Raw genomic sequence first — 24,239 nt, 5'->3', positions numbered from 1 at the left:
CTCTTGGATGTTAGAATCGCCACAGGCCCAGGGGCCTCCCCTATCCACAGCATCTCTTCTGCCCAGGCCAACCATTTCTGTGAGTGTAGCTTGTTTTTAAAAATTGAGATATAGTTCACACACCATAAAATCCATCCTTTTAAATTATGCGCATCATTGGTTTTTAGTTTATTCACACTATTGAGCAGCTAGCATGACTGTCTAATTCCTGAACATGTCTATCACCCCCCCCAGGCTCCCCCCATTATCAGCCACCCTCCACCCACTCCCCCGATCACTGGCAACCATTAATCTCCTTTTTGCCTCTATGGATTTATTCTGAATATTTCCAATAATGAAATCATATATGTGGCCTTGTTTCACTGGCTTATTTCACTAGACATGATGTTTTCAAGAGTCATCCCCATTGCAGCCTGTGTCAGCACTTCATCCTTTTAATGGCAGAATGGTATTCTACTGTGTGACTACACCACTTTTTAAAATCCATTCATGGACACTTGGGTTGCTTCCACTTTTTGGCTGTCGTTGTGAAGTTTGTTTTGATCCCACTTTGTCTGCTCTAGATCAGCAGGACCTCTTTGACCATCCATGAAGGCAGGAGGTTGAGGCAAGTGATGGGCTAGCGATCTTTCTGTGGCTCAGAGTCAGGGAATAAATACAACTCGAAAAACACTAGCGGATGAATGTATGCACAGGCAGGTCTCCTGAAACAGCTGTGAGAAACCGAGAAGGAAAAACTAAGGAATTTCTTGGAGGTCCTGTTGTGGCTCAGCGGGTCAGGAACCCAGCTGGTATCCATGAGGACTCAGGTTCGATCCCTGACCTCTCTGCTCAGTGGGTTAAGGACCCAGCATTGCCATGAGCTATGGTGTAGGTCACAGACTCGGCTCGGATCTGGCGTTGCTGTGGTGTAAGCCGGCAGCTGTAGCTCTGATTGGACCCTTAGCCTGGGAACTTCCATATGCCATGGGTGCAGCCCTAAAAAGCAAAAAAAAAAAAAAAAAAGTGGGGGGTAATTTCTTTAGGGAACCTGAGTTTGCCTGTGGAGCGGATGGGGCTGGATTACTTCAGCACCTGTGTGTTTCCTTGATGAGGCTCTGGGGTTCTTGGGGGCAGTGGGTCGCTGCCTGTGTACTCTTTACCCCTCCCTTAGTGCCTATAATGATGCCTGGCAGTCCGTTTGTGCTGAACTGAGTGGGGCTCAGAACCAATACCTTGGTGCTTGGAGTTGGTGTTTCTGCTGAGAGCCAGGCTGGCTCCTTGCCACTTAAAGAACAGAGAGTTCTTTGGTGCAAACCAGTTACAGTTCTATGTAAAAGATTTCCAGTCAGGGCAGCCTTTTGTTGATGTTCAAGTTCAACGTTAGGCACCTTGCAGATGCTGAGACTGCTTTGGGAGCTGGGTGTTTGGTGTATGGCTTGGAAGGACAGGGGCTGACCTGGGACCCTAGCTGGAACTCTGTTTTCTACGGCAGCAGTTGGGGGGCCTGGCCTGTACTTGGTGAGTCAGCTTGTGAGATATTCATGTCTCATAGACCGCGTGCTGCCAGCAGACACAGCTGTGCAACAAACCATTGCCAGCTGTGGAGACTGCTTTGGAAAAGACAAGGAAACTTAAGGGAGAAAGTCAACTCCCGCTACCGTCCTGGTTGAAGCCAGACTTGGAAAATGGCATGCATGGGTGGCCGATGACCTCAGCCACTGGCTCTGTCCAGCGCCCCAGGGGAAATCTGAAGGCCAGGGAGTGCATGATTCTTGTCGGTAAGAAATTTCAAGCGCTCCGGGGCCAGCCCGGTCCTCCTGAAGGTGGGGTGTCGGAGCCCCCATGGCTCATGGCTGCTGCCTGTGCTTTGTTTCAGGTGCGCTTAATGATCACGGACGCCGCCCGACACAAGCTGCTCGTGTTGACGGGGCAGTGCTTTGAAAATACCGGAGAGCTCATTCTCCAATCCGGCTCTTTCTCGTTCCAGAACTTCATAGAGATTTTCACCGATCAAGAGGTAGGCTCCCGTCTGGGTGTATCGAGATTTACAGTTGCTTGGTCATTGTTGTCGCCTCAGGCTGCACTTTGAAAGCACTTACGGGAGCTAGAAGGAGGGGAGGGGATGTCACACGCCTTTGAAATAAGCAAAACCCGGTGATCCGGTGTCCTGCAGTGCTGTGGCTCATCACCAAAGGAATTTAGAGCACGCATCTATAATTAATTGGAGCCATTCTGAGTGTTGCCTGAGATACAGATGGAGGGGGGTTGGAAACGTCAGCATTTTACAGATGGCAGAGATGATGGAGAAATTTGAAATGACAGAGTCCAAGAGAAAATGCACATTTCCTGTTTTCTGACAGAACATTCCCAAGATCTCCTGGATTTTTAGGTAGCAATGAACTGCCCTGATCTCCCTCAGTACATGTACTTCCCTTTCCTGATCTACTAATTATGTCTGATTTCTCGTATTTTGAATGCCTGGTCCCAATGTTTGAACTCGGACTGCCTGCACAGCCCAAGAAAGGGAGGCTCGTGGGAGAACGGGGTGCATGCATGGGACACGTCCATGCCTCAAGAAAAAGATGGTTAAGGGTGGTTGAAGCCTGATGGTTACTATTTCTAATGTGTGTCTTAGTCAAGGGTGATACATGTGAAATATTGAAAAAAGCCTCTAAGAAGTGAGTGGTATTTGGTAAAATGAGAGCGAAGATTTTAATTTGGTTACTTCTGCTTCAGAATATGTCTGGTTGGGACACCTCTCTTTCCAAAATTACACACCTCTTTCTCCTAGTTAGAACATCGATTCAGGGCTGTCACACAGCAGCGTGGGGCCTGCCCTCGCTGACAGCAGATTTCTCCACTGAGAGCTTGAAGGATGTACTGATGGGGAGTTACCACATCTATTTAAAACCAGCTTCCTGAGAACTTCCTGAGACGGCCGCCTCTTAGTCTCATGGGTGTTGGGAAGGGCCATCTGTTTTCCTGCATTTAATCTTCCTCGGCCCTGCGCCTCAGAGAGAGGTCTCTGTGCACTTTCCATCCCTGGCAAGATCTGCAAATAGGCTGCCCAGCCTCATTAGGCTCACCTGGGGGCCTTTTCAAAAACCCTGGTCAGATGACATCAGCATGTTTCTAGTTTCCACTCACTGGGCGGGGGGGAGTAAAAAGGAACGTTTTATTTGGCGTCGGAAACCCCAGCTTTCCGAAGGTGTGATGTCATCTGGGCCCCAAGGCAGACAGCCCAGGCGCCCCATGGCAGGAAAGACCCAGGGCTCCCTTGCAGCTGGCACCGTGCTGACTACCCTCTCTTCCTGCGAGGCTGCTGGAGTTCGGGCCGCCTGTCTCATATCCATTGCACCTACACGTAGGAAGGTCCGGGAAAACCTGGTTCAAGTGCATTGAGAGTCCCCAGCTAGAGCTCTCGCCCTCACTCCACCTGCTGCCCCGAGAAGGGCATGTGATCACTGTCACGTCAGAATCGTTTGCAAGGTCGTGTCTGCATGTTCATGCTGTCCCCGGGACAGTGGAACATTGTAGGGGAGCTGGAGGTCACCCCACTATTGGCACCTTGCGCCGGGCAAGGGAGAGCTGCAGAGGCCTGGCCACAGCCCCATGGCTCAGGATGTGGGTGGGTGGTGAACTGGCTTGTTCTAGGCGGGGCTTAGCCCTAAGCCCTCACTGACTTCGGTGCACGCGGTGCCTCTCCTGCCTCCTGGGCACTTCCGAAGCTGGTTTCTTGTGGTTGGTTTCTGTCCCCATGTCATTGCTTTGTCTTTTTTGAAGTTAACTAGAGCAGAGGACATATGGAAAGAAAAGGGTTTGTCTTGCTGGAAGTTTAAATACAGAGGTATCACCATCCACCCATCTGGACCTCAAATAATGGCTCTCTGGCTTCAAATAAGGCGTGGTGATGCTTAAATCACTTTACTAGAACTGTGGCACACGGAATGTGCATAGATCAGAATTTACCCCTAAATATAGAAGAAAAGGAAACATCCTTACCTGGAGAATGGCGTTCTGTGCAGGGTTCTAATCACCGGGCAGGTTTGGAAGGGCACACATTTTTCATTCTTCGAGGCAGGGGTCAGTAAGCCAGCAGCTCTGTCATAGTCTCCTCTACTGGCTCCATAACCCCCACCCCAATACTTTGGGGAAAGTAAATCTCAACGCACATTAAAGGATCTCTAGAGTTTTCCCTTACAGACTAGACCAGGGGTGCCAAGGGTGGTGGGGGAGACAAGAGAAGGGGAGACCTAGGGTCAGTTCTACCCTCTCTTCCCCTTGTCCCGACCACAGCACCTGGACCTTTTTCACACTGTGGACTTTGAGGAAAGGATGCCACAGCCAAAGTATGGGAACCCCTGGATTCGGCCAGTGGTTACCAGTCATCGAGCGCTATCGTAGCCTATTGGTGCCTTAGAAAAAGGTTTTGAGTAGAGAATGACTCAGTAACTAAGGGATCTTCCAGGCCATTTGGTGTCTACGTTTGTTCCTTTTATTTAGTCCTTGACACATACTAGTCACACCAGAGAAACCAGAAGCACAATTTGGCAAAAATAAGAATGACACATTGTTTAACAAGAACAGCTAAAAGTAAATGGCTGAGAAATTATTAGTGCATTTTGAGCTTCAGCTTTTGGGAGTTTTAGTCTTTGGAGGTGAACTGCAAAACCAGGACCTACAGCTAGAACAGTCCTCTGGCTCCCCCTCCCTCCCTGAAATCTGAGGATGGTGAAATCACCATCTCCTGGGGACATTTCTCAGTCTCTTTGTTAGAAAGTTTTTCCTTGTCTCATCCTATCTTCAAGGAACTAATGTGATCCCTTTTCCACCTGACAGTGTCTTAGACACCCTTTCACCAGCGCGGCCAGTTTTTTTTCCCCTCCCAGATTAAACATTTTCGGTTCTACCCACTGGTCCTCAGAAAACAAGATATTAAAAATTCCTTACTTTCTATGGTCACCGTCCTTCAATCCTGTTCCACTGGCAGAAGGAGGGGTGGGATAAGGTGAGAACCATATGGTCTTGGCCATATCTCCGTGCCTTGGAATTATCAGTCAGTTAGATGTGGGAGTCCAGAGCCCGGGGAGCTGAGAGCAGGCTGGAAATACTAATGTGGAAGCCATCAGCACGTTAGAAAATAGATGAAGTAATCTAGAGGGAGAAATGTGTTAGAAGAGAAAGGGGCCCAGGTCTAGCATTTAGAGGTTAACGCCAAGGAGAAGAAGCCAGCAATTTCAACTTGGTTTTGGTCCAGTTTCTCTAAAATGTTATGACTCACACTGGACAGCATACTCCAGGGGTCACTGACCAGGTTAGGACTGTGAGTCAGTGACTTCTGTAGTTTTCAGTATAATCTTCTATTCACTAAGTCTGAGTAACTTTGGACCATTACTATCTACAATTAAATGTCAGTGAGGAGAGGGGGTGCAGGCTCTAAGGAGCTCTGTAATTAACCTAGTTTGAGGGGTTCCCTTCAAGAAAAACAAAATTATGAATAGACAATTAAGTACAGGACTTTGGGAGGGAACCAGGTCACTGAGGAGCCTTGAAATGTAAGCTTCTTCAGCTTTGCGATAAATCCACTTGACCATCAACTGAAATCCCGGAGTCTTTCCCATGGATATTGTTGATAAGCCACATCGTCCAATCCTGCCTTCCCAGCTGGCTTATGGGACCTTGCACTTACCCCTTTAGAATGCCTCCTGTTAGAGCTGATGTAGCCATCATCATCCTGGTTTCAAAAGCTTTCCCAAACGTCTTACTTCTGCCATTCCGCTTTTGCTAGGCCTCTTGTTTTCATGCCCTCCACAGATGGGATAAGCATGCCTTCACCACTTCCATTCAAGTCTCCTCGACAGGACGTAAATGAGCCCATCGCAGACCCCCTCCAGGTGGACATGAAGCAGCAGGATTTATATGGCTGGCTACAGATCCACCTAGTTCCACTCTCACCCTGTTCAGAGATCCTGTTAACCATCTTGCTAAAACCCAGAGCTCCACTGTCTGTTGTATTTCCTCATTAGCCACGCAAGTAATCCAATCAAAACGGAAATGTGGTTAGTAGGCTATGGTTGAGAAATTCAAATCTTATTTCATTAATATTATCTGCCGTAAAGTCATTTATTTCCTATATCTTCCTTCCTCTTCCAGTATGCCTGCATTTAATTAGAAACGGTGATTAACAAAAAGGCTATCTTTGCCCCAAGCAATATTTCTTGCAGTCTGGTCTCCCATCCCTCTTTGTAAGAAGAAGGGGAGCGTAGCAGTCAGCGTGCTTGAGAAGTATTAACAGGCTCTGCTCACTTACCTAGTGTCCACTTCAGAAGGGCAGCACGTTGAAATGGCCAAGTTCAGAGCAATTCCGCAAACATCCATGGTGCTTGATGATGTCCTGGGGAGACAGAGATGACAATGACGCGGAGATGGAGATGTGATACTTCCTCTTCAGGGACTTTCAGTATAATGGGCTCTCCTAACTACCATTTACGGATGATGGTTTCCAAACTCTTTGACGGGGAAGCCTCAGTTTCCAAGTCCAAGCACCACCCACAGTTTCCTTGTGGAAACTGCTCCTGTTGCTCCCACTGTTGGAGCCTCCTTGTTGCTCTCATCTGTTCCTTGAATAAGCATGGATTGAACAGGCTCTCGTGAGACCGGCCTTTGCCCTTGAGGCCCTCGGCCACACAGGTCTGGAAGCAGGCTCTGGGGTGAGGTCGGGCTTTGTTTCTGCTGCGCTGCTCCAAGGCCATCGAAGGTGTTCCTCCTCCCTCCGCCCCCGACCCTTTCCGTCCGCCTCCTTCGTGATGGGCGCTCTCCAGGCGGCAGCGGTGTTCTTGTCTCACGCACATCACCCTGTTGCTTCCCCAGACAACTGGACTGTCCTTCTCTGAAGAGAAACCTGTTCAGCAGGCAGGGCTGACTTTCCTTTCTGCTTTCCCTTGTACATACGTCATAGTTTTCCACTCACCAGCCTCTTTGCTGGTTTTCAGTGCCCTCGACGTCCTCAGAATCCAGCACAGCCTTGTTTCTTTGGAGTCATTTCCTTCATGTCATAGAAACTCTCTGGGTAGAGGTGAAAAGACGGGAAGGAAAGCAGGGAGGGTTTCCTCAAATTTGTTTACCTTCTCCTTGATCTCGGTGATCACCTTCTTCACATAAAAAGAGCGAGTGGCTGACTATCCCCGACACACAGATTTGAGCACACAACCCTCAGGGTGGAGAAGCATAGACTGTCTCACCTCGGGCTGAAACATGAGCAAAAGGGGGACACATCTGGCTACTTGCTCACGTAATTACCCACTTGCCGTAATCATCATGGTTTCAAAATGTTTGTATTTGCAGGGAACCTGCTGGATGAACCACTCATGTTTTAAAGTAGTGTGAACTGATTGATACCAGACCCAGTAATTTTTTTTGTAGTAAAGTGCAATCTATGACTTCCTGTTTTCAAGAGGCAAAAAACAAAAAACAAACAAAAACCCCAAACCACCAAACTTTTTTCTTCTCTACCTACCAAATTCTAAAAATTGACAAACATGTGCACTGCATCTAAATTCCTTTAATATGTCATCAGGCCTTTTTGCCAAGCCCCGTGGAATAAAAGAAAACATTTTATATCAGTGGTGAAATGACTCATCTAGCCTTCCCCTGTGGTGGTAGCTGATTACTTTTTAAAGGGCATTTTCGCATGGCAGGTACCCAGGGGTGGTATTCAAAGTATTTCATAACCGCACAGGCGCTGATCATCCAGGTGGTCGATGGGTCTTAGAACTGGAGCACAGTTCTGAAGATCCCCTGCTGGGCACGAACAGATGGTGGCCAGGTCTCCGGGGGGGAGGTGCCTGGGGTGGGGTGGACCAGGGGCGGGGGGAGTTGAGGCCGAAGGGAATGGGAGGAGTGGTCAGGACAGCGCCTATTCACTTACCGGTGTGGAACTATTGCCCGGCCAGCAGCTCTGACACTTGGCCTGTGAGCATCCAATGGTCCTGTAATACCTAGTAATAGATGGAGAGGATGGATCAGTGATGACAGTTATTTAAACCTTTTCTTTCTTTGTTTCTTCTTATTTTTTACATCCCAGATCGGGGAATTACTGAGTACCACCCATCCTGCCAACAAAGCCAGCTTAACCCTGTTCTGTCCCGAAGAAGGGGACTGGAAGAACTCCAATCTTGACAGACACAACCTCCAAGACTTCATCAATATCAAACTCAACTCCGCTTCGATATTGCCAGAAATGGAAGGACTTTCTGAGTTTACCGAGTATCTCTCGGAATCCGTGGAGGTCCCATCTCCCTTTGATATCCTAGAACCTCCCACATCAGGGGGATTTCTAAAGCTCTCCAAGCCCTGCTGTTACATTTTTCCAGGAGGGAGGGGAGATTCTGCATTGTTTGCAGTGAATGGATTCAATATGCTCATCAACGGAGGATCAGAAAGAAAATCCTGCTTCTGGAAGCTCATCCGACACTTGGACCGAGTGGACTCCATCCTGCTCACCCACATTGGGGATGACAATTTGCCTGGCATAAACAGCATGCTCCAGCGGAAGATTGCAGAGCTCGAGGAAGAACAGTCCCAGGGCTCCACCACAAATAGTGACTGGATGAAAAACCTCATCTCCCCCGACCTGGGAGTTGTATTTCTCAATGTACCTGAAAATCTGAAAAACCCAGAGCCCAACATCAAGATGAAGAGAAGCATAGAAGAAGCTTGCTTCACTCTGCAGTACCTAAACAAATTGTCCATGAAGCCAGAACCTCTGTTCAGAAGTGTAGGCAATACCATTGACCCTGTCATTCTTTTCCAGAAAATGGGAGTTGGTAAACTAGAGATGTATGTGCTTAACCCAGTCAAGAGCAGCAAGGAAATGCAATATTTTATGCAGCAGTGGACTGGCACCAACAAAGACAAGGCTGAACTAATCCTTCCTAACGGTCAGGAAATAGATATTCCAATTTCCTACTTAACTTCAGTCTCATCCTTGATCGTGTGGCATCCAGCAAACCCTGCAGAGAAAATCATCCGCGTCCTGTTTCCTGGCAACAGCACCCAATACAATATCCTGGAAGGACTGGAAAAGCTCAAGCATTTGGACTTCCTGAAACAGCCACTGGCCACGCAGAAGGACCTAACTGGCCAGGTGGCCACCCCTGCTGTGAAACAAGTGAAACTGAAACAGAGGGCTGACAGCCGGGAGAGTCTGAAGCCAGCGGCGAAACCCCTTCCCAGCAAAGCCGTGCGAAAGGAGTCAAAAGAAGAAACCCCTGAAGTCACAAAAGCTGCTCAGGTGGAAAAGCCACCTAAAGTCGAAAGCAAAGAAAAAGTAACAGTGAAAAAAGACAAACCAGTGAAAACTGAGACCAAACCTCCCGTGACAGAAAAGGAGGTGCCCAGCAAAGAAGAGCTGCCTCTGGCCAAAGCCGAGGGGGCTGAAAAACAAGGTGCAGACGTCAAACCCAAAGTCGCCAAGGAGAAGACAGTGAAAAAGGAAACCAAGGCAAAACCAGAAGAAAAGAAGGAGGAGAAGGAAAAGGAAAAGCCAAAGAAAGAAGTGGCTAAAAAGGAGGACAAAACACCCATCAAGAAGGAGGAAAAACCAAAAAAGGAAGAGGTGAAAAAGGAAGTCAAAAAAGACATCAAGAAGGAGGAGAAAAAAGAAGTCAAAAAAGAGGTTAAGAAGGAAACCCCACTGAAGGAAGCCAAGAAGGAAGTTAAGAAGGAAGAAAAGAAGGAAATTAAAAAGGAGGAAAAGGAACCCAAAAAAGAAATCAAGAAGCTTCCCAAAGACACAAAGAAATCCACGACTCCTGTATCCGAAGCAAAAAAACCAGCTGCATTAAAACCAAAAGTACCCAAGAAGGAAGAGCCTGTCAAGAAAGAATCTGTTGCTGCTGCCGGGAAGCCAAAGGAGAAGGGGAAGATTAAAGTCATTAAGAAGGAAGGCAGGACCGCAGAGGCTGCCGCTGCCGCCGCCCTGGGCACCGTGGCCACCGCAGCGGCCGTGGCGGCTGGGATGGCACCCACTGGCCCCGCCAAAGAACTCGAAGCCGAGAGGTCCCTTATGTCCTCCCCCGAGGACCTGACCAAGGACTTTGAAGAGCTGAAGGCCGAAGAGGTCGACGTAGCAAAAGACGTGAAGCCTCAGCTGGAGCTGATCGAAGATGAAGAGAAACTGAAGGAAACCGAACCCGGCGAAGCCTATGTCATCCAGAAAGAGACCGAAGTCATCAAGGGTCCCGCCGAGTCCCCCGATGAGGGAATCACCACCACGGAGGGGGAGGGCGAATGCGAGCAAACCCCCGAGGAGCTGGAGGCCGTCGAGAAGCAGGGGGTGGAGGACACTGAAAAATTTGAAGACGAAGGAGCGGGTTTTGAGGAGTCTTCCGAGACCGGAGACTATGAAGAGAAGGCGGAGACAGAGGAGGCTGAGGAGCCGGAGGAGGACGGCGAGGAGAGTGTGTGCACACGCACATCCAAGCACAGCCCCGTGGAGGAGGAGGAGGAGAGCGCGAAGGCTGAGGCCGACGTGCACATCAAGGAGAAGAGGGAGTCCGTCGCCAGCGGTGACGACCGGGCAGAGGAAGACATGGACGAGGCCCTGGAGAAGGGAGATGCTGAGCAGTCGGAGGAGGAGGGCGAGGAGGAGGAGGACAAAGCTGAGGATGCCAGGGAGGAAGACTATGAGCCCGAAAAGGCTGAGGCCGAAGACTACGTGATGGCCGTGGTCGATAAGGCTGCAGGGGCTGGTGGTGCCGAGGACCAGTATGGATTCCTCACCACAGCCGCCAAGCAGGTGGGAGCCCAGTCTCCTGTCCGAGAACCTGCATCTTCAATTCATGACGAGACCTTACCTGGTGGCTCGGAGAGTGAGGCCACCGCTTCTGATGAGGAGAACCGGGAAGACCAGCCCGAAGAATTCACTGCCACCTCCGGCTACACTCAGTCCACCATTGAGATCTCCAGCGAGCCCACCCCCATGGATGAGATGTCCACTCCTCGAGACGTGATGAGTGATGAGACCAACAACGAGGAGACAGAGTCCCCGTCTCAGGAATTTGTAAACATCACCAAATACGAGTCTTCACTGTATTCTCAGGAATACGCCAAACCTGCCGTGACATCACTCAACGGACTGTCTGAAGGGTCAAAAACAGATGCCACTGATGGAAGGGATTACAATGCCTCAGCCTCCACCATCTCACCACCCTCATCCATGGAGGAAGACAAATTTAGCAGATCTGCTCTGCGTGATGCCTACTGCTCTGAAGACAAAGACGTGCGAGCCAGTGCCACATTGGAGGTCAAAGACACCGTCTCTGCAGTTTCCGATGAAAAACTTAGTCCATCCAAGAGCCCGTCCCTGAGTCCATCTCCGCCATCACCCATAGAAAAGACCCCTCTGGGTGAACGCAGTGTGAACTTTTCTCTGACACCCAATGAGATTAAAGTCTCAGCAGAGGCGGAAGTAGCCCCAGTGTCTCCCGAGGTGACCCAAGAAGTAGTTGAAGAACATTGTGCCAGTCCTGAGGATAAGACCCTGGAAGTGGTGTCTCCATCTCAGTCTGTGACTGGCAGTGCTGGCCACACACCTTACTACCAGTCTCCCACTGAAGAGAAATCTGGTCACCTTCCCACAGAAGCCATTGAAAAACCAGCGGCAGTCCCAGTCAGCTTTGAATTCAGTGATGCCAAAGATGAGAGTGATAGGGCTTCCATAAGCCCCATGGATGAACCTGTGCCTGACTCAGAGTCTCCTATTGAGAAAGTTTTGTCTCCTTTACGGAGCCCACCGCTAATTGGATCTGAGTCTGCATATGAAAGTTTTCTAAGTGCCGACGACAAGGCTCCTGGTAGATACACAGAAAGCCCCTTTGAGGGAAAGAATGGAAAACAAGGCTCTCCAGACCAAATAAGTCCAGTTTCCGACACGACTTCCACTGGTCTTTTCCAAGATAAAGAGGAAGGGAAAAGCACAGACTTTATACCAATAAAGGAAGATTTTGATCAAGAAAAGAAAACTGACGATGTTGAGGAGCTGAGTTCTCAATCAGGACTGGCTCTGGATGAAAGGAAGTTAGGAGATGTTTCTCCTACACAGATAGATGTCAGTCAGTTTGGATCTTTTAAGGAAGACACTAAGATGTCCATTTCTGAAGGCACTGTCTCAGACAAGTCAGCTACCCCTGTTGATGAGGGCGTGGCGGAAGACACATACTCTCATATGGAGGGGGTGGCCTCGGTCTCCACAGCTTCTGTGGCTACGAGCTCATTTCCAGAGCCAACAACAGATGACGTGTCCCCCTCGCTGCATGCGGAGGTCGGTTCCCCACATTCCACCGAAGTAGACGACTCCCTTTCAGTGTCTGTCGTGCAAACGCCCACCACTTTCCAGGAAACAGAAATGTCTCCATCTAAAGAGGAATGCCCCAGACCAATGTCAATTTCTCCGCCAGACTTCTCCCCTAAAACAGCCAAGTCCAGGACACCAGTTCAGGATCACCGATCTGAACAGTCCTCCATGTCTATTGAGTTTGGCCAGGAATCCCCTGAGCATTCTCTTGCTATGGACTTCAGCCGACAGTCTCCAGATCACCCTACAGTAGGTGCAGGTATGCTTCACATCACTGAAAATGGGCCAACGGAGGTGGACTATAGTCCTTCTGACATGCAGGACTCCAGTCTATCACATAAGATCCCACCAACGGAAGAGCCGTCCTACACCCAAGATAATGATCTTTCTGAGCTCATCTCCGTATCCCAGGTGGAGGCTTCCCCATCCACCTCTTCCGCACACACCCCTTCTCAGATAGCTTCTCCTCTCCAAGAAGATACTCTATCCGATGTTGTTCCTCCCCGAGATATATCCTTATATGCCTCCCTCACCTCTGAAAAAGTGCAAAGTCTGGAAGGAGAGAAGCTCTCACCGAAATCCGACATCTCTCCACTCACGCCGAGGGAGTCCTCTCCTTTATATTCCCCGAGTTTTTCAGATTCTACCTCTGCAGTCAAGGAGAGCATTGCCGCTTGCCACGCTGCCTCTCCTCCACCGACGGATGCAGCATCCGCAGAGCCCTATGGCTTCCGTGCCTCGATGTTATTTGATACGATGCCACACCATCTAGCCTTGAGTAGAGATTTGGCCACATCGGTCATGGAGAAGGACAGTGGTGGGAAGACACCCGGCGACTTCAGCTATGCCTATCAGAAGCCGGAGATGACAACCAGGTCCCCAGACGAAGAGAGTTACGACTATGAGTCTTATGAGAAAACTACCCGGGGCGCAGATGTGAGCGGCTACTACTATGAGAAGACAGAGAGCCCCGCCAAATCCCCATGTGACAGCGGCTACTCCTATGAGGCCATTGAGAAAACCACCAAGACTCCTGAAGAGGGGGGCTATGCCTACGAAATTACTGAAAAGGCCACACGGAGCCCCGAAGAGCCTGGGTACTCGTATGAGATAAGTGAGAAGACAGCAAGAACCCCTGAACTGAGTGGTTACAGCTACGAAAAGACTGAGAGGTCTAGAAGGCTCCTGGATGACATCAGCAATGGATATGATGACTCTGAAGAGGGTGGCCAGACACTTGGGGATTCCAGCTATTCTTATGAGACCACTGAGAAAGCTGCCAGTTTCCCTGAGTCTGAGAGTTACTCCTTCGAGACCTCGACAGCCACTACACGAACCCCTGACACCTCTGCATACTGTTACGAGACTGCAGAGAAGATGGCTAGAACCCCCCAGGCATCTACCTATTCCTACGAGACCTCAGACCCGTGCTACACCGCAGAAAAGAGGTCCCCCTCTGAGGCTCGCCAGGATGTTGACTTGTGCCTCGTGTCTTCCTGTGAGTACAAGCATCCCAAGACAGAGCTTTCGCCCTCCTTCATTAACCCCAATCCTCTCGAGTGGTTTGCCAGTGAAGAGCCAGCTGAAGACTCAGAGAAGCCCCTGACTCAAACAGGGGGAGCCCCCCCACCTCCTGGAGGAAAGCCCCAGGGCCGACAGTGTGATGAAACCCCTCCCACCTCAGTCAGCGAGTCCGCCCCGTCTCAGACCGACTCTGACGTGCCCCCGGAGACCGAAGAGTGCCCCTCCATCACAGCAGATGCAAATATCGACTCTGAAGATGAATCTGAAACCATCCCCACAGACAAAACCGTCACGTACAAACACATGGATCCACCTCCGGCTCCCATGCAGGACCGTAGCCCTTCCCCACGCCACCCTGATGTGTCCATGATGGACCCAGAGGCCTTGGCCATTGAGCAGAACCTGGGCAAAGCTCTGAAGAAAGATCTCAAAGAGAAGACCAAAACCAAAAAGCCAGGGACAAAGACCAAGTCGTCTTCACCTGTCAAGAAGGCCGATGGGAAGTCCAAGCCTTCTGCAGCTTCACCGAAGCCAGGGGCCTTGAAAGAATCCTCAGATAAGGTGTCCAGAGTGGCTTCTCCTAAGAAGAAAGAATCTGTGGAAAAAGCAACAAAAACTACCACCACCCCTGAGGTCAAAGCTACACGTGGGGAAGAGAAAGACAAGGAGACCAAGAATGCCGCCAACGCCTCCACATCTAAATCGGTAAAGACGGCAACCGCAGGTAGGTGGAAGGTGCTGGCATCCTGCTACAGGACATAATGAGTCTGCTTTTAGCTGCAGTCTCTGGGCTTTCATTTGACTTTGAACTAGGGACCCGAGAGAGCACACTTGGTGTGCTCCCTTCCCGTCACGGTTTTCTTCTGCCAGCAGGTATAGCTCTCAGGCCAGTGTAGCCCCTGGGCCTGGGGATGGCTCGGCATATGGCCCACGGCAGCTGTGATTCTCCAGCTGTGACCCCTGGGCTTGCTCCCTTTTGCAACACAGCAACTATAGCCTTGTTCTACATCTTCAGAATCAAGCATCTGTGTTTCAGGCTCCTCTACAAGATTCCAGAGGCATTGGCTTTTGCCATACTGGCCCCAGAATCAAGCTGAGGTGCCAAAGGCCTAGGGAGAATCAGAGTTCCAAGACATGCCTGGAATAACTAGTGTGGGTCCAAGATTTAGGTTCCATTTTTTTAAAAAATGAAAATATTTAAAAGTTACAACGTCTTGGAAATTGAAGAGTATACACTTTTTAATTAGGAAAAAATCACCAGGCTGGAGATACATCCTCATTAAAAATAATGCTCTGTTTTATCAACCAGCAAATTCACTTGACTAGTGGGTACCCAGTACAAGTCGAGAGAAAGGCATGAAACCCAACTAAAATTTGCTACCAAACTTGCCACACATACACTTTAGCTCACACAACTGATTTAAAAAAAATTTTTTGTCATTTAAAGAGATGACAAATTTTGAGGCCAAGTTAGTTAGTTTGAATTTACTTTGAAGATGCTTTCCCAATAGACTGCTAAGAAGACAAAATCACACTATTAATTAACTTTAAAACAAACCTTGGTCGACTTCTGCCATTTCCCTCAGTGTGGACCTCTATGGGCAATGTTCGTTTGGTGATGATGGGAGTGATTTAATGTGCAAGGGGTAACTGCTGACATTTTTAATTATTAGAAGGAAGGTAAGTCACAAGCAGAATTCTCTGGAGACTTATACACGGCTATGTTGAGGGCTTCCAGTTTAGGTTCATTAAAACGCTGGTTAATCTAGTCATAAACTGAGTGAGTTTATCCAAATGTCAGCGTGGCTGATTCTCACCACTCTCTTACTCTCCTGAAAATAAAACTAGTCCGTTGATGGAATTCATTGCTGGTTTCAACTCTGGGATGATAGTCTCCCAGAGACTGTCCTACATCTCATGGAGAAAGGCAAGAAGATTAAATATATGGATCCAGCTAGTATTTTAAATGGCTTTACAGTGGTCTCAAAACAGATACACACCACCTGTTAGCTGGGGTGCTTTTAAAAAATGGTGGCTTGGAGTTCCCGTTGTGGCGCAGTGGTTAACGAATCCAACTAGGAACCATGAGGTTGTGGGTTTGATCCCTGGCCTCACTCAGTGGGTTAAGGATCTGGTGTTGCCGTGAACTGTGATGTAGGTCGCAGACGTGGCTTGGATCCCACGTTGCTGTGGCTGTGGTGTAGGCCAGTGGCTACAGCTCTGATTAGACTCCCTAGCCTGGGAACCTCCATGTGCTGAGGGTGTGGCCATAGAAAAGACCAAAAAAAAAAAAAAAGGTGGTTCCCGGCTCCATGGAGCCAGACTCTGGGCGTGGGGCCTGGGCATTGGTATTAGGCATGCTGTGTGATTCTGATCATGTGGCCAGGACGAAGAACCACTGCCTTAGAGTGCTCATTCTATTAATGTCTCAAAAAGCTTAAACCTTCCAATTAGAAAATGTCAAAAGCCAGCTCACCAGACAAGGTGCCAAAACACGGGGTTAATCTGAATCTTTACTTTGCCCAGTTATTCTGATTTAGACTGGGCATTTTGGCTGCCACAGGCCCCTTACCTCAGTTTGGTATGTCCTGTTTGGCTGGAGAAAGCCTAATCTTTCTGAACCTTCCTCTTGCCAAAGTTTGGTATCCGGTGTTGTCTACGGAGAGACGTTTCACATTTTTAAGTACGACCTAAGGAGAGAATACAGCATTTCATCAGATTATGAATGAGGTTGAGGTGCTGAGGGCCTTGGAAATCCTATGATGTTAAGATCAGACCACTGGCTAGGTCGAACGTTAGGGTATCACAATCAGCTCTGGGCAACATTGCTTTCAAATGAGATCTAACAGAGATTCCTAAGATTGCTCGACTATGGTTTACCAAATGCAGGTGCTTTCTTTGGCTCTTTAAAATCTGGTTCATAGACTACTTTTCAAATCCCACTGGGCATTAGTAGCTCTTTTGGGAGGAGTGTTACCATCTAGTTCCATCTCAGGCAAGACCCTGAAACCCTTCTTACTTCCTAGTGGGTTGTCTGCAAAGGGAGACATCCCATCCTTCATTTCTCCTGTTGAGATGGAAAATAATCAGGTAATATTTTCTCAGCTTGCCAGTGTCACATGCCCTCTGCATGAGAAGGAAGTGCCCGGCACCCCGCCTCTACATAGCCTAGAGGACCTTCTTGGGAGGAAGGAGGGGAGGTGTACTGGACAGATGGGTCTCTTTGCATTCCTGTGACCCTGGCTTTTTTTCTCATTTTGTTTCTTTCCTGAAGGACCTGGAACCACCAAGACGTCCAAGCCCTCAGCAGTGCCTCCCGGTCCCCCTGTGTACTTGGACCTGTGCTATATTCCCAACCACAGCAATAGTAAGAACGTCGATGTTGAATTTTTCAAGAGAGTGAGGTCGTCCTACTACGTGGTGAGTGGGAATGACCCGGCTGCTGAGGAGCCCAGCCGGGCTGTCCTGGACGCCTTGTTGGAAGGGAAGGCTCAGTGGGGCAGCAACATGCAGGTAAGAGCTCCAGGACAGTGTCTGCACGGCACACGGAGCTGTGTCCAGAGGCAGAGGGTAGGAGGCCCGTTCAGTGAGACTTAGGACTGTGGATCACAGGAGGTAGATCTGCCACTCGTGAAATAGCCTGAGGACAGAATGAGGTAACACACAAAAGATGGTCTGAACGTATTCTTGTTAGCACCAACCACCATGGACTTGGCGGAAAGCCACATTACCTCCCTAAAGCGTAATTCATTTCTCTGCAAAGTGGGCCCAAGACTACTTACCCTTCACCCTAATCTACCAAGAATATTAACCAGAGTAACCAAGTGGTAGGTAATATTCCCATGTAAGAGTGGATAAGTTAGCGTCTTTACTCCTTTGTCCTTCGCAAGGAGGCCAAAGCTAGGAATGTGGCCATTTAGAAAATAAGCTGTCCATGTGAGATTCTTCTGCAGGGGGGCCACTGCTGAAAAAAGTGGTCCCCAGTAGGGCATGCCAGCTCCCAAGCATCCTAACTGGCCACAAACCACTCTTACTTTAGCTGTGATTTCTGCTTATCTAAGTTTTATTATGGTTTATGTATAGTCATCTAGTAAACTGTGCATAGCATTAAATGGAAATACTTATTTCATCATATGAAACCTAATGAGAAGCACCCAGTGACCTCTTCCTGAATACTAGATGGAATTTTTGCTGTTCAAGCCCGTATCTATCCACCTACCCCTCCCACTCCATGTCCCCAGTCACACACACAAATTAAAGGCACAAATCTTGGGAGTTCCTGTTGTGGCTCAGCGGGTTAAGAACTTGACTGGTATCCATAAGGATATGGGTTCAACCCCTGACCTCGCCTGTGGGTTAAGGATCTGGTATTGCCACAAGCTGCAGTGTAGGTCATGGATGTGGCTGTGATGTAGGCCAGCAGCTGCCGCTCTGATTTGACTCCTAGCCTGGGAACCTCCATATGCTTTGGTGTGGCCCTTTAAAAAAAAGAAAAAGAAAGATACAAATCTTTGTTCTCAGGATGAAATTAGTTACAAGCAATCAGAGTTTCAATAATAACTAAAGCACCTTGGATTAAATATGCAATATCTTTAATGTAAAACTGACCACTTGTGTTAAAGGAAATACTTCTTTTAACACTAAGGAATTGAAAAACCAGTGACTATACAGATTGCCAAAAGACACATGAAAAGATGCTCAACACCGCTAATTATTAGAGAAATGCAAATCAAAATACAGTGAGGTATCACCTCACACTAGTCAGAATGACATGGAAGCAACCTAAATGTCCATCAACAGAGGACTGGGTAAAAGAGATGTGGTACGTACGCACAAAGGAGTATTACTCAATCATAAAAAAAGAATGATGTCATGCCATTTGCGGCAAGATGAATGGACCTAGAAATATCAAACTAAATGATTGTAAGACAGGACAAATGTCATATAGGATCACTATTATGTGGAAGCTAACAAAACATGATACAAAAGAACTTAAAAGATTCAAAGATTTCAAAACCAAATTCATGCTTACCAAAGGGGAAATGTGGGGCAGGAGGGATAAATTAGGGGGTTGTGACTGACATTTAATACACAGTACTGCACCTAAAATAGAGAGGAAACAAGACCTGTTGTCTAGCACAGGGCAGTCTACTCAATACTGTGTAAAAACCTAAATGGGAAAAGAATCTGAAAAAAGAATGGATATATATATATATAACTGATTTACTTTGCTGTATACTTCAAACTAACACAACTTTCTAAGTCAACTATACTCAGATAGAATTTATTTAAATAAAAAAACCCAGTGACTAATTAATACGGATGAACTAATTGACAAATCATGAGTTGCTTTTGATTCCAGTCTTTAGTTCCCCCAGAAAAACTAATTTTTTTACAGCTTTATTCTGGTGCCTAGAAAGTAGAAATTGAAACGTCCTTTGAATTTCTTAAGGACAGTAGAAGAGTTTCCTCTTTCCCCTTCTTTTTTTCCAGTGGTCTAATTAATACCTTATTGTTGTCCTGTTTTTTCTTTCATCTGACTTCTGGTTCTGTGCTTAAGCAGCTGTTTTCTCACCCCCTGCAGGTGACCCTGATCCCGACTCATGACTCGGAAGTGATGAGGGAATGGTATCAGGAGACCCATGAGAAACAGCAGGACCTCAACATCATGGTTTTAGCAAGCAGCAGCACCGTGGTTATGCAAGATGAATCCTTTCCTGCATGTAAGATCGAACTGTAACCACCAAGGCCAGCCACACCACAGGATTTGAACTTTGTTTCCAGAAATTCTTCAATTTGAAACCACCTTTTCTAAAACAGTCAATTCATCTAAATAAGTCACTGAACTGTTACCTGCCAAACGCTATACTGTGTCATGGTGATACAAGTCACTACCATTTCTCAGTTTTTGCTGAATGCTAAGGGAAGTAACAGTATTCCCACACTAGGGTTCAAGTTACTGCAAAATTACCTACCCCAGTTCATCTCTGCTGGACATTTGGAAACCATGCACTAGCAAACCCAACTGACTTCTGCTAGGTAGAGGCATTTGTCTTAGAGAGAGAGAGGAAGAGAGAGAGCGCGTGCGCACAAAAGAGAGGGGACGCAGGACAGAGAAAGAGAGAGAGAATGAGAAAGAAAAAGGAATGCGAGAGAAAGAGACGTAATGGTAGAGAGTGCTGGTGAGCTACCCAGAGAGAGCGAGAGAGCGGGGTGGGGTCAGGAGGAGAAGATAACCAACAGTTAGGTCTGCATTTTCTGTCTGTACTCTGGAGTCGGCATAGGCCACGTTTGCAACTTGTGTCAGCTTGAGTCATCAGAGAGGGTCTTAATGGTCGAAAACCAGTTGGCTGGAAGAAAACAGAACAGAACTTGTTAAGAGGGCATGTGAGATTTTTTCACGCCTTAATTAAGCTCCTTCAGTTTAAAGGCCGCACACTGACATAGCGTAGCAAGTGTAGACTGGGCACGCAAGCGTTTGAACCCCATTCAGAACTCTCAGACTCTTCAGACACACAAGTAGATTGATCTAAGGCATGCTCCCAGCATCTGTGCACCCAGTTAGTCCACTCGGAGTCCATTAACCTGCATGCGGAGACACCCAAGTCCACCCCAATTAACAAGCAAATACCAAAGCAGTTGGGAGTACAAAGGGTAGACAATTTGCCTTAGAAAGTGACTTGAATGTACAAAGATACTTGATGCACTTATTTTTTAATGTGAGACAGCAAGTTTATAAAACATCCGTGTAGGATTATAGATACTCCAGTTAAAGGAGCATGTGTGTGCGAGTGGGAGGGGTACTAGGAGCTGACCTGATTGGTGCAACAGTTTGATGCTGAGCACTGCATGTTAAATACCACCTCAGGCCCCTCAGCCAAACAGGTTGAGCCTTTCGTAGCTTCTTTACTACTGCAAGTTCAAGATGGAAATGGCTTCTGTGATCAGAACTGGGAAAACAGTAAATCTTAACGGTGGAAGAGCTTCTCAGCAAGTGTACAGTATTTACCTTCCTTTGTCTTACATTGGCGCTTTTTTTTTTAATTTTCCATTAATTTCAGCATAATTATGGGAACAAGTGTACAGAAGAATTTTTTTTTTTTTTTTAGATATGTGAGAACTTTTCATAGATGAACTTTTTAACAAATGTTTTCATTTACAGGAAAATGCAAAGAAAATTTTCAAGTGACCGCCTTTTTTTTTTAAGTGTTTCATAAGACAAAAAAATGAATAATGTTTTTTGAAGTTCTAGTGAGAGTGAAGTCTGATATTGCAGTAATAATATTTATCAAAAACCCATCACTACCAGGAATAGTGATACCTCCCACCCCTTAATTTCCATAACAGAAATCTGAGCATGTGCTATTTGAGAGTTGGGGGGAGAATGGCTACTTTTCCAGGCTTTTGCAAGCATAGCACCCACTGGTTTCCTACATACTTCTTTCAAGATCTTCAACCATGAGGTAAAAGAGCCAAGACAAGTTCAAAGAACCTTAGCGAAAATTTGCTTTGGGATTTTCTTTTCTGGAAAAAAAAATAATAATAATAAAGGAAAAATACACTGAAAGCAAGTGAATTCCCAACTCGTACGATTCATCACGTAGAGTTCAAAGATCATTTCCATCATTTTCATCATCCAACTATGAACCTGGGAAGCCAGATCATGATTAAAACTGACACCAAGATTCGAGTTGCAGATCCATGCACCCAGTGTTCAGATGTGGCAAACTTCTCAGTGACAGCTGTGCTGGGCTCTGTCGCGTTGCGTCTCCTGCAGACTCTAAGATCTACGGAGTAGTCAACAATCACCTCGTATTATTTCCTATGTTAGTTATTTATTTCAGAATTAACATTTTCGTTTATTTTTGTCTGATAAGTGTGTGTTTTGCACTGCTAACTACGATGAGGGTTTAAACAATGCTTCTTCCAGGTCCCTTCACTGAGGATCTAATGCAGTCTACTTAATGCTGTGAATTACATTTTTCAAATGTTTAATTTTTTAAAAAAGTTAATATTCTATTTTTTTTTAGGCTTCTCTAGAAATGCAGCTTTATTTATTGCCCTGTTTCTTTGAAATCCTTAAGACCACCACATTGATTAAGGGTACAAAAAAAGGAGCACATGATGGAAAACTCATTGTGACAAAAATGGATTTCAGTGAGTATAAAGTCATCTACTTCAAACATATCTTATGAGACAACCTAAGATACTCCAGATAATTATTGAATGATTAGTTGTTAAGTTGGTTCACATAATGCATTCATTGGAAGAGAAACAGATTTCCAGCCTTCTTGCCAAATCCAGACCTCTGGTTGATTTTTCTTTGATAGAAGATGGAATTATTTTCTAATTTCCCAAATTAAATTTATTTAGCATGTACATTATTTTAAGAAAAAACCAAACATTTGAGGAGAATTATAGCCAGAATTCAATTATAACCATTCTATTCCCACTCCTTTTTTAATTTTTTCTCTTGTCTTTTTTTTTGCTCTGGAATTTAATGGAAAAAAAAGATATACAAAAGCTGTCACTGGTCAGCTGGCTCTTTTTCCTATGAAATACTTCAGTACCTTTCTCCATCCATTGTTCTCAGCGATGACCACGGAGCCTGAATATAACAGGAAAACCAACATTTACATAACAGGTTGCTCCTGTCCTTCCACACACCTTTCCTACCTGTGTGACTAACCTAATTTTGCTAGTTCCATAAATACACAATTAGTTTAGTAAACAAGCCATCGCAGTGTACCATGTACAGTTCATGGTGAGAGCTAAAGATGGACACAGACTTCTAGGAGCTTTATTCATGCTGATTACTTAATCCAATTGTATAGATTGAATATTTGAATATTGAGTGGAAGGAATTTACACTCTGTTTAAGTGATGGGATTCCATCAAGATAGCACTCATGATCATGACCTTTTTGGTAGTATTCTTAAACAAAATTCTACAGACTAAATGTTAGAGATGATCCTGCATTTTCAATTTTAACTAATTCTATCCCCTTTCTTAAAACCCAACCCCTGTGCATGCTTTCTCAGTCTTGTGGTGGGACTGGATACAATGACTGACCCTCCCCCACTCTTGCCCCCTGCCCCCACCCTTAAATGCCATTTTCCATGGAGTTCAAAAAAAAAATTTTTTTTCCCCTTTACCTTACATATCATAGTGAATGGTTTCCCCAGTGTATATGAATGTTTTAAGTGTCTCCAATAGCTTATACAGTTTAGGGGCTTTCCGATACCCATTTAATAAGATTTAATCATTTGCTAATGGAAATTTTACCACTTTCCATTTTTCCCTCTGTCACCAAATTTCAGCTCTTAGGAGCTGCTCTACAATTCTGAAATTGCTTTTCTTGCCTCTCTTTAGTCACTTGTCACAGGAGGTTCCTGCTCAGTAATGATATTGTGAGTTAGATTAATAACTTTTTTTGCACTTCGGATTTAGAAAAAAAGATCCTGTTTCCATTTGAAAGGAACTGTATGTAAGCTTTTATCTTTTAACCAACTGAACAACACACCAAAAGCAGCCTAGGGATGAGCATTTCCTTGAGAGCAATTAGGTTATTCACCTGGTATAAAAAAAAAACCTATTTACTATGAAAAAAAAAATCTGTGACTTTATTGATTTAAAAGACAGCATCAAAAACTGAAACGGAAGGGAAAAAAAATAGCTTCTCTGCACTCATTTGGAGCTCCCCAAAAAGGAGCCATCGTGATGGAGCATCAAGACTGGGCTGCCCTTCAGAGAACATACTGCAGCGCTGGAGTCCTGCTTACCGCGCTGCCCGCAGCCCTTCTCCTTCCGGCCTGGAAGGAAGTCCTCTTGAGCCTCCCTGAGAAGCACCTCCCACTCCTCTCTCTTGTTCTGAATGGTGTTTGTGTCAGTCTGCAGCTGTGTATGGTATTATGTCTTATAATCCTGCATCACTTCTATCCAGTCATATCTAATGTAGAAAATTAGTTTCCAGTGAAAGTAATATGTAGTGCTTTTATGATATTTGTGTGCAATATCCCCTCTTCCATTGAGGATATTTGATGTAAAAGAAAAAAAAAAACACCTCAGTTCCACAATAAAAATACAAAAGTGGCAAAAGTTGTGTGTGCTGTGCTGTTTTTCACTGTGTTACTGAGTTGGGTGCATTGGGAGCTGGGGTTTCCCTCTCACAGAGGCGGGGGTTGGGGGGGGAACTTAATTCAAAGGGGAGATTGTATGCTTTTCAGAGTGGGCTCTCTGGCTTCTGGGAAGCTGCTGAGAAGGCCCTGCTATTTCTACAGCTGGTGTCTTGTTAGCCAAGCCCTAGAAAACCCTGGGGTCTAAAAAACGAAACTGGAAGATCAGAGAAAGAGACAGTTGAAATTATTGCTTAAAAAGA

At 46.5% G+C, this 24,239-nt stretch overlaps 1 protein-coding gene and 1 long non-coding RNA gene across 8 annotated transcripts in view; one reads left to right on the top strand and one right to left on the bottom strand.

Moving 5' to 3' along the window:
• The window catches only part of MAP1B (microtubule associated protein 1B), a 97,985-nt gene extending 74,023 nt beyond the window's left edge, over nt 1-23,962 (top strand). The window contains exons 4-7 of the mRNA XM_047793694.1: nt 1,859-1,999; nt 8,066-14,585; nt 17,136-17,374; nt 19,446-23,962. Of these exons, the coding sequence (XP_047649650.1) occupies nt 1,859-1,999; nt 8,066-14,585; nt 17,136-17,374; nt 19,446-19,601 (7,056 nt within the window). The 3' untranslated portion in view covers nt 19,602-23,962. The remainder of the gene's footprint in view (nt 1-1,858; nt 2,000-8,065; nt 14,586-17,135; nt 17,375-19,445) is intronic.
• Nucleotides 1,991-17,140, bottom strand: LOC125134448 (uncharacterized). 7 transcript variants are annotated; one of them, XR_007136671.1, is made up of 5 exons: nt 16,434-17,140; nt 14,343-14,441; nt 7,910-7,979; nt 3,985-7,229; nt 1,991-3,769 (listed from the first exon to the last, which is right to left on the bottom strand). It is a non-coding gene; the product is annotated as an uncharacterized LOC125134448 (long non-coding RNA). The 7 variants fall into 7 exon arrangements; XR_007136658.1 differs by having other exon boundaries at nt 1,991-6,140; nt 6,293-7,229; XR_007136681.1 differs by having other exon boundaries at nt 1,991-6,376; nt 6,466-7,229.
• Nucleotides 23,963-24,239: the final 277 nt, after the last annotated feature.

The sequence above is a fragment of the Phacochoerus africanus genome, chromosome 1 (genome assembly GCF_016906955.1).
Source record: "Phacochoerus africanus isolate WHEZ1 chromosome 1, ROS_Pafr_v1, whole genome shotgun sequence".
NCBI lineage: Eukaryota > Metazoa > Chordata > Mammalia > Artiodactyla > Suidae > Phacochoerus > Phacochoerus africanus.
Note: the sequence above shows the minus strand (reverse complement) of the source record. Positions and strands in the feature narration are given on the sequence as shown.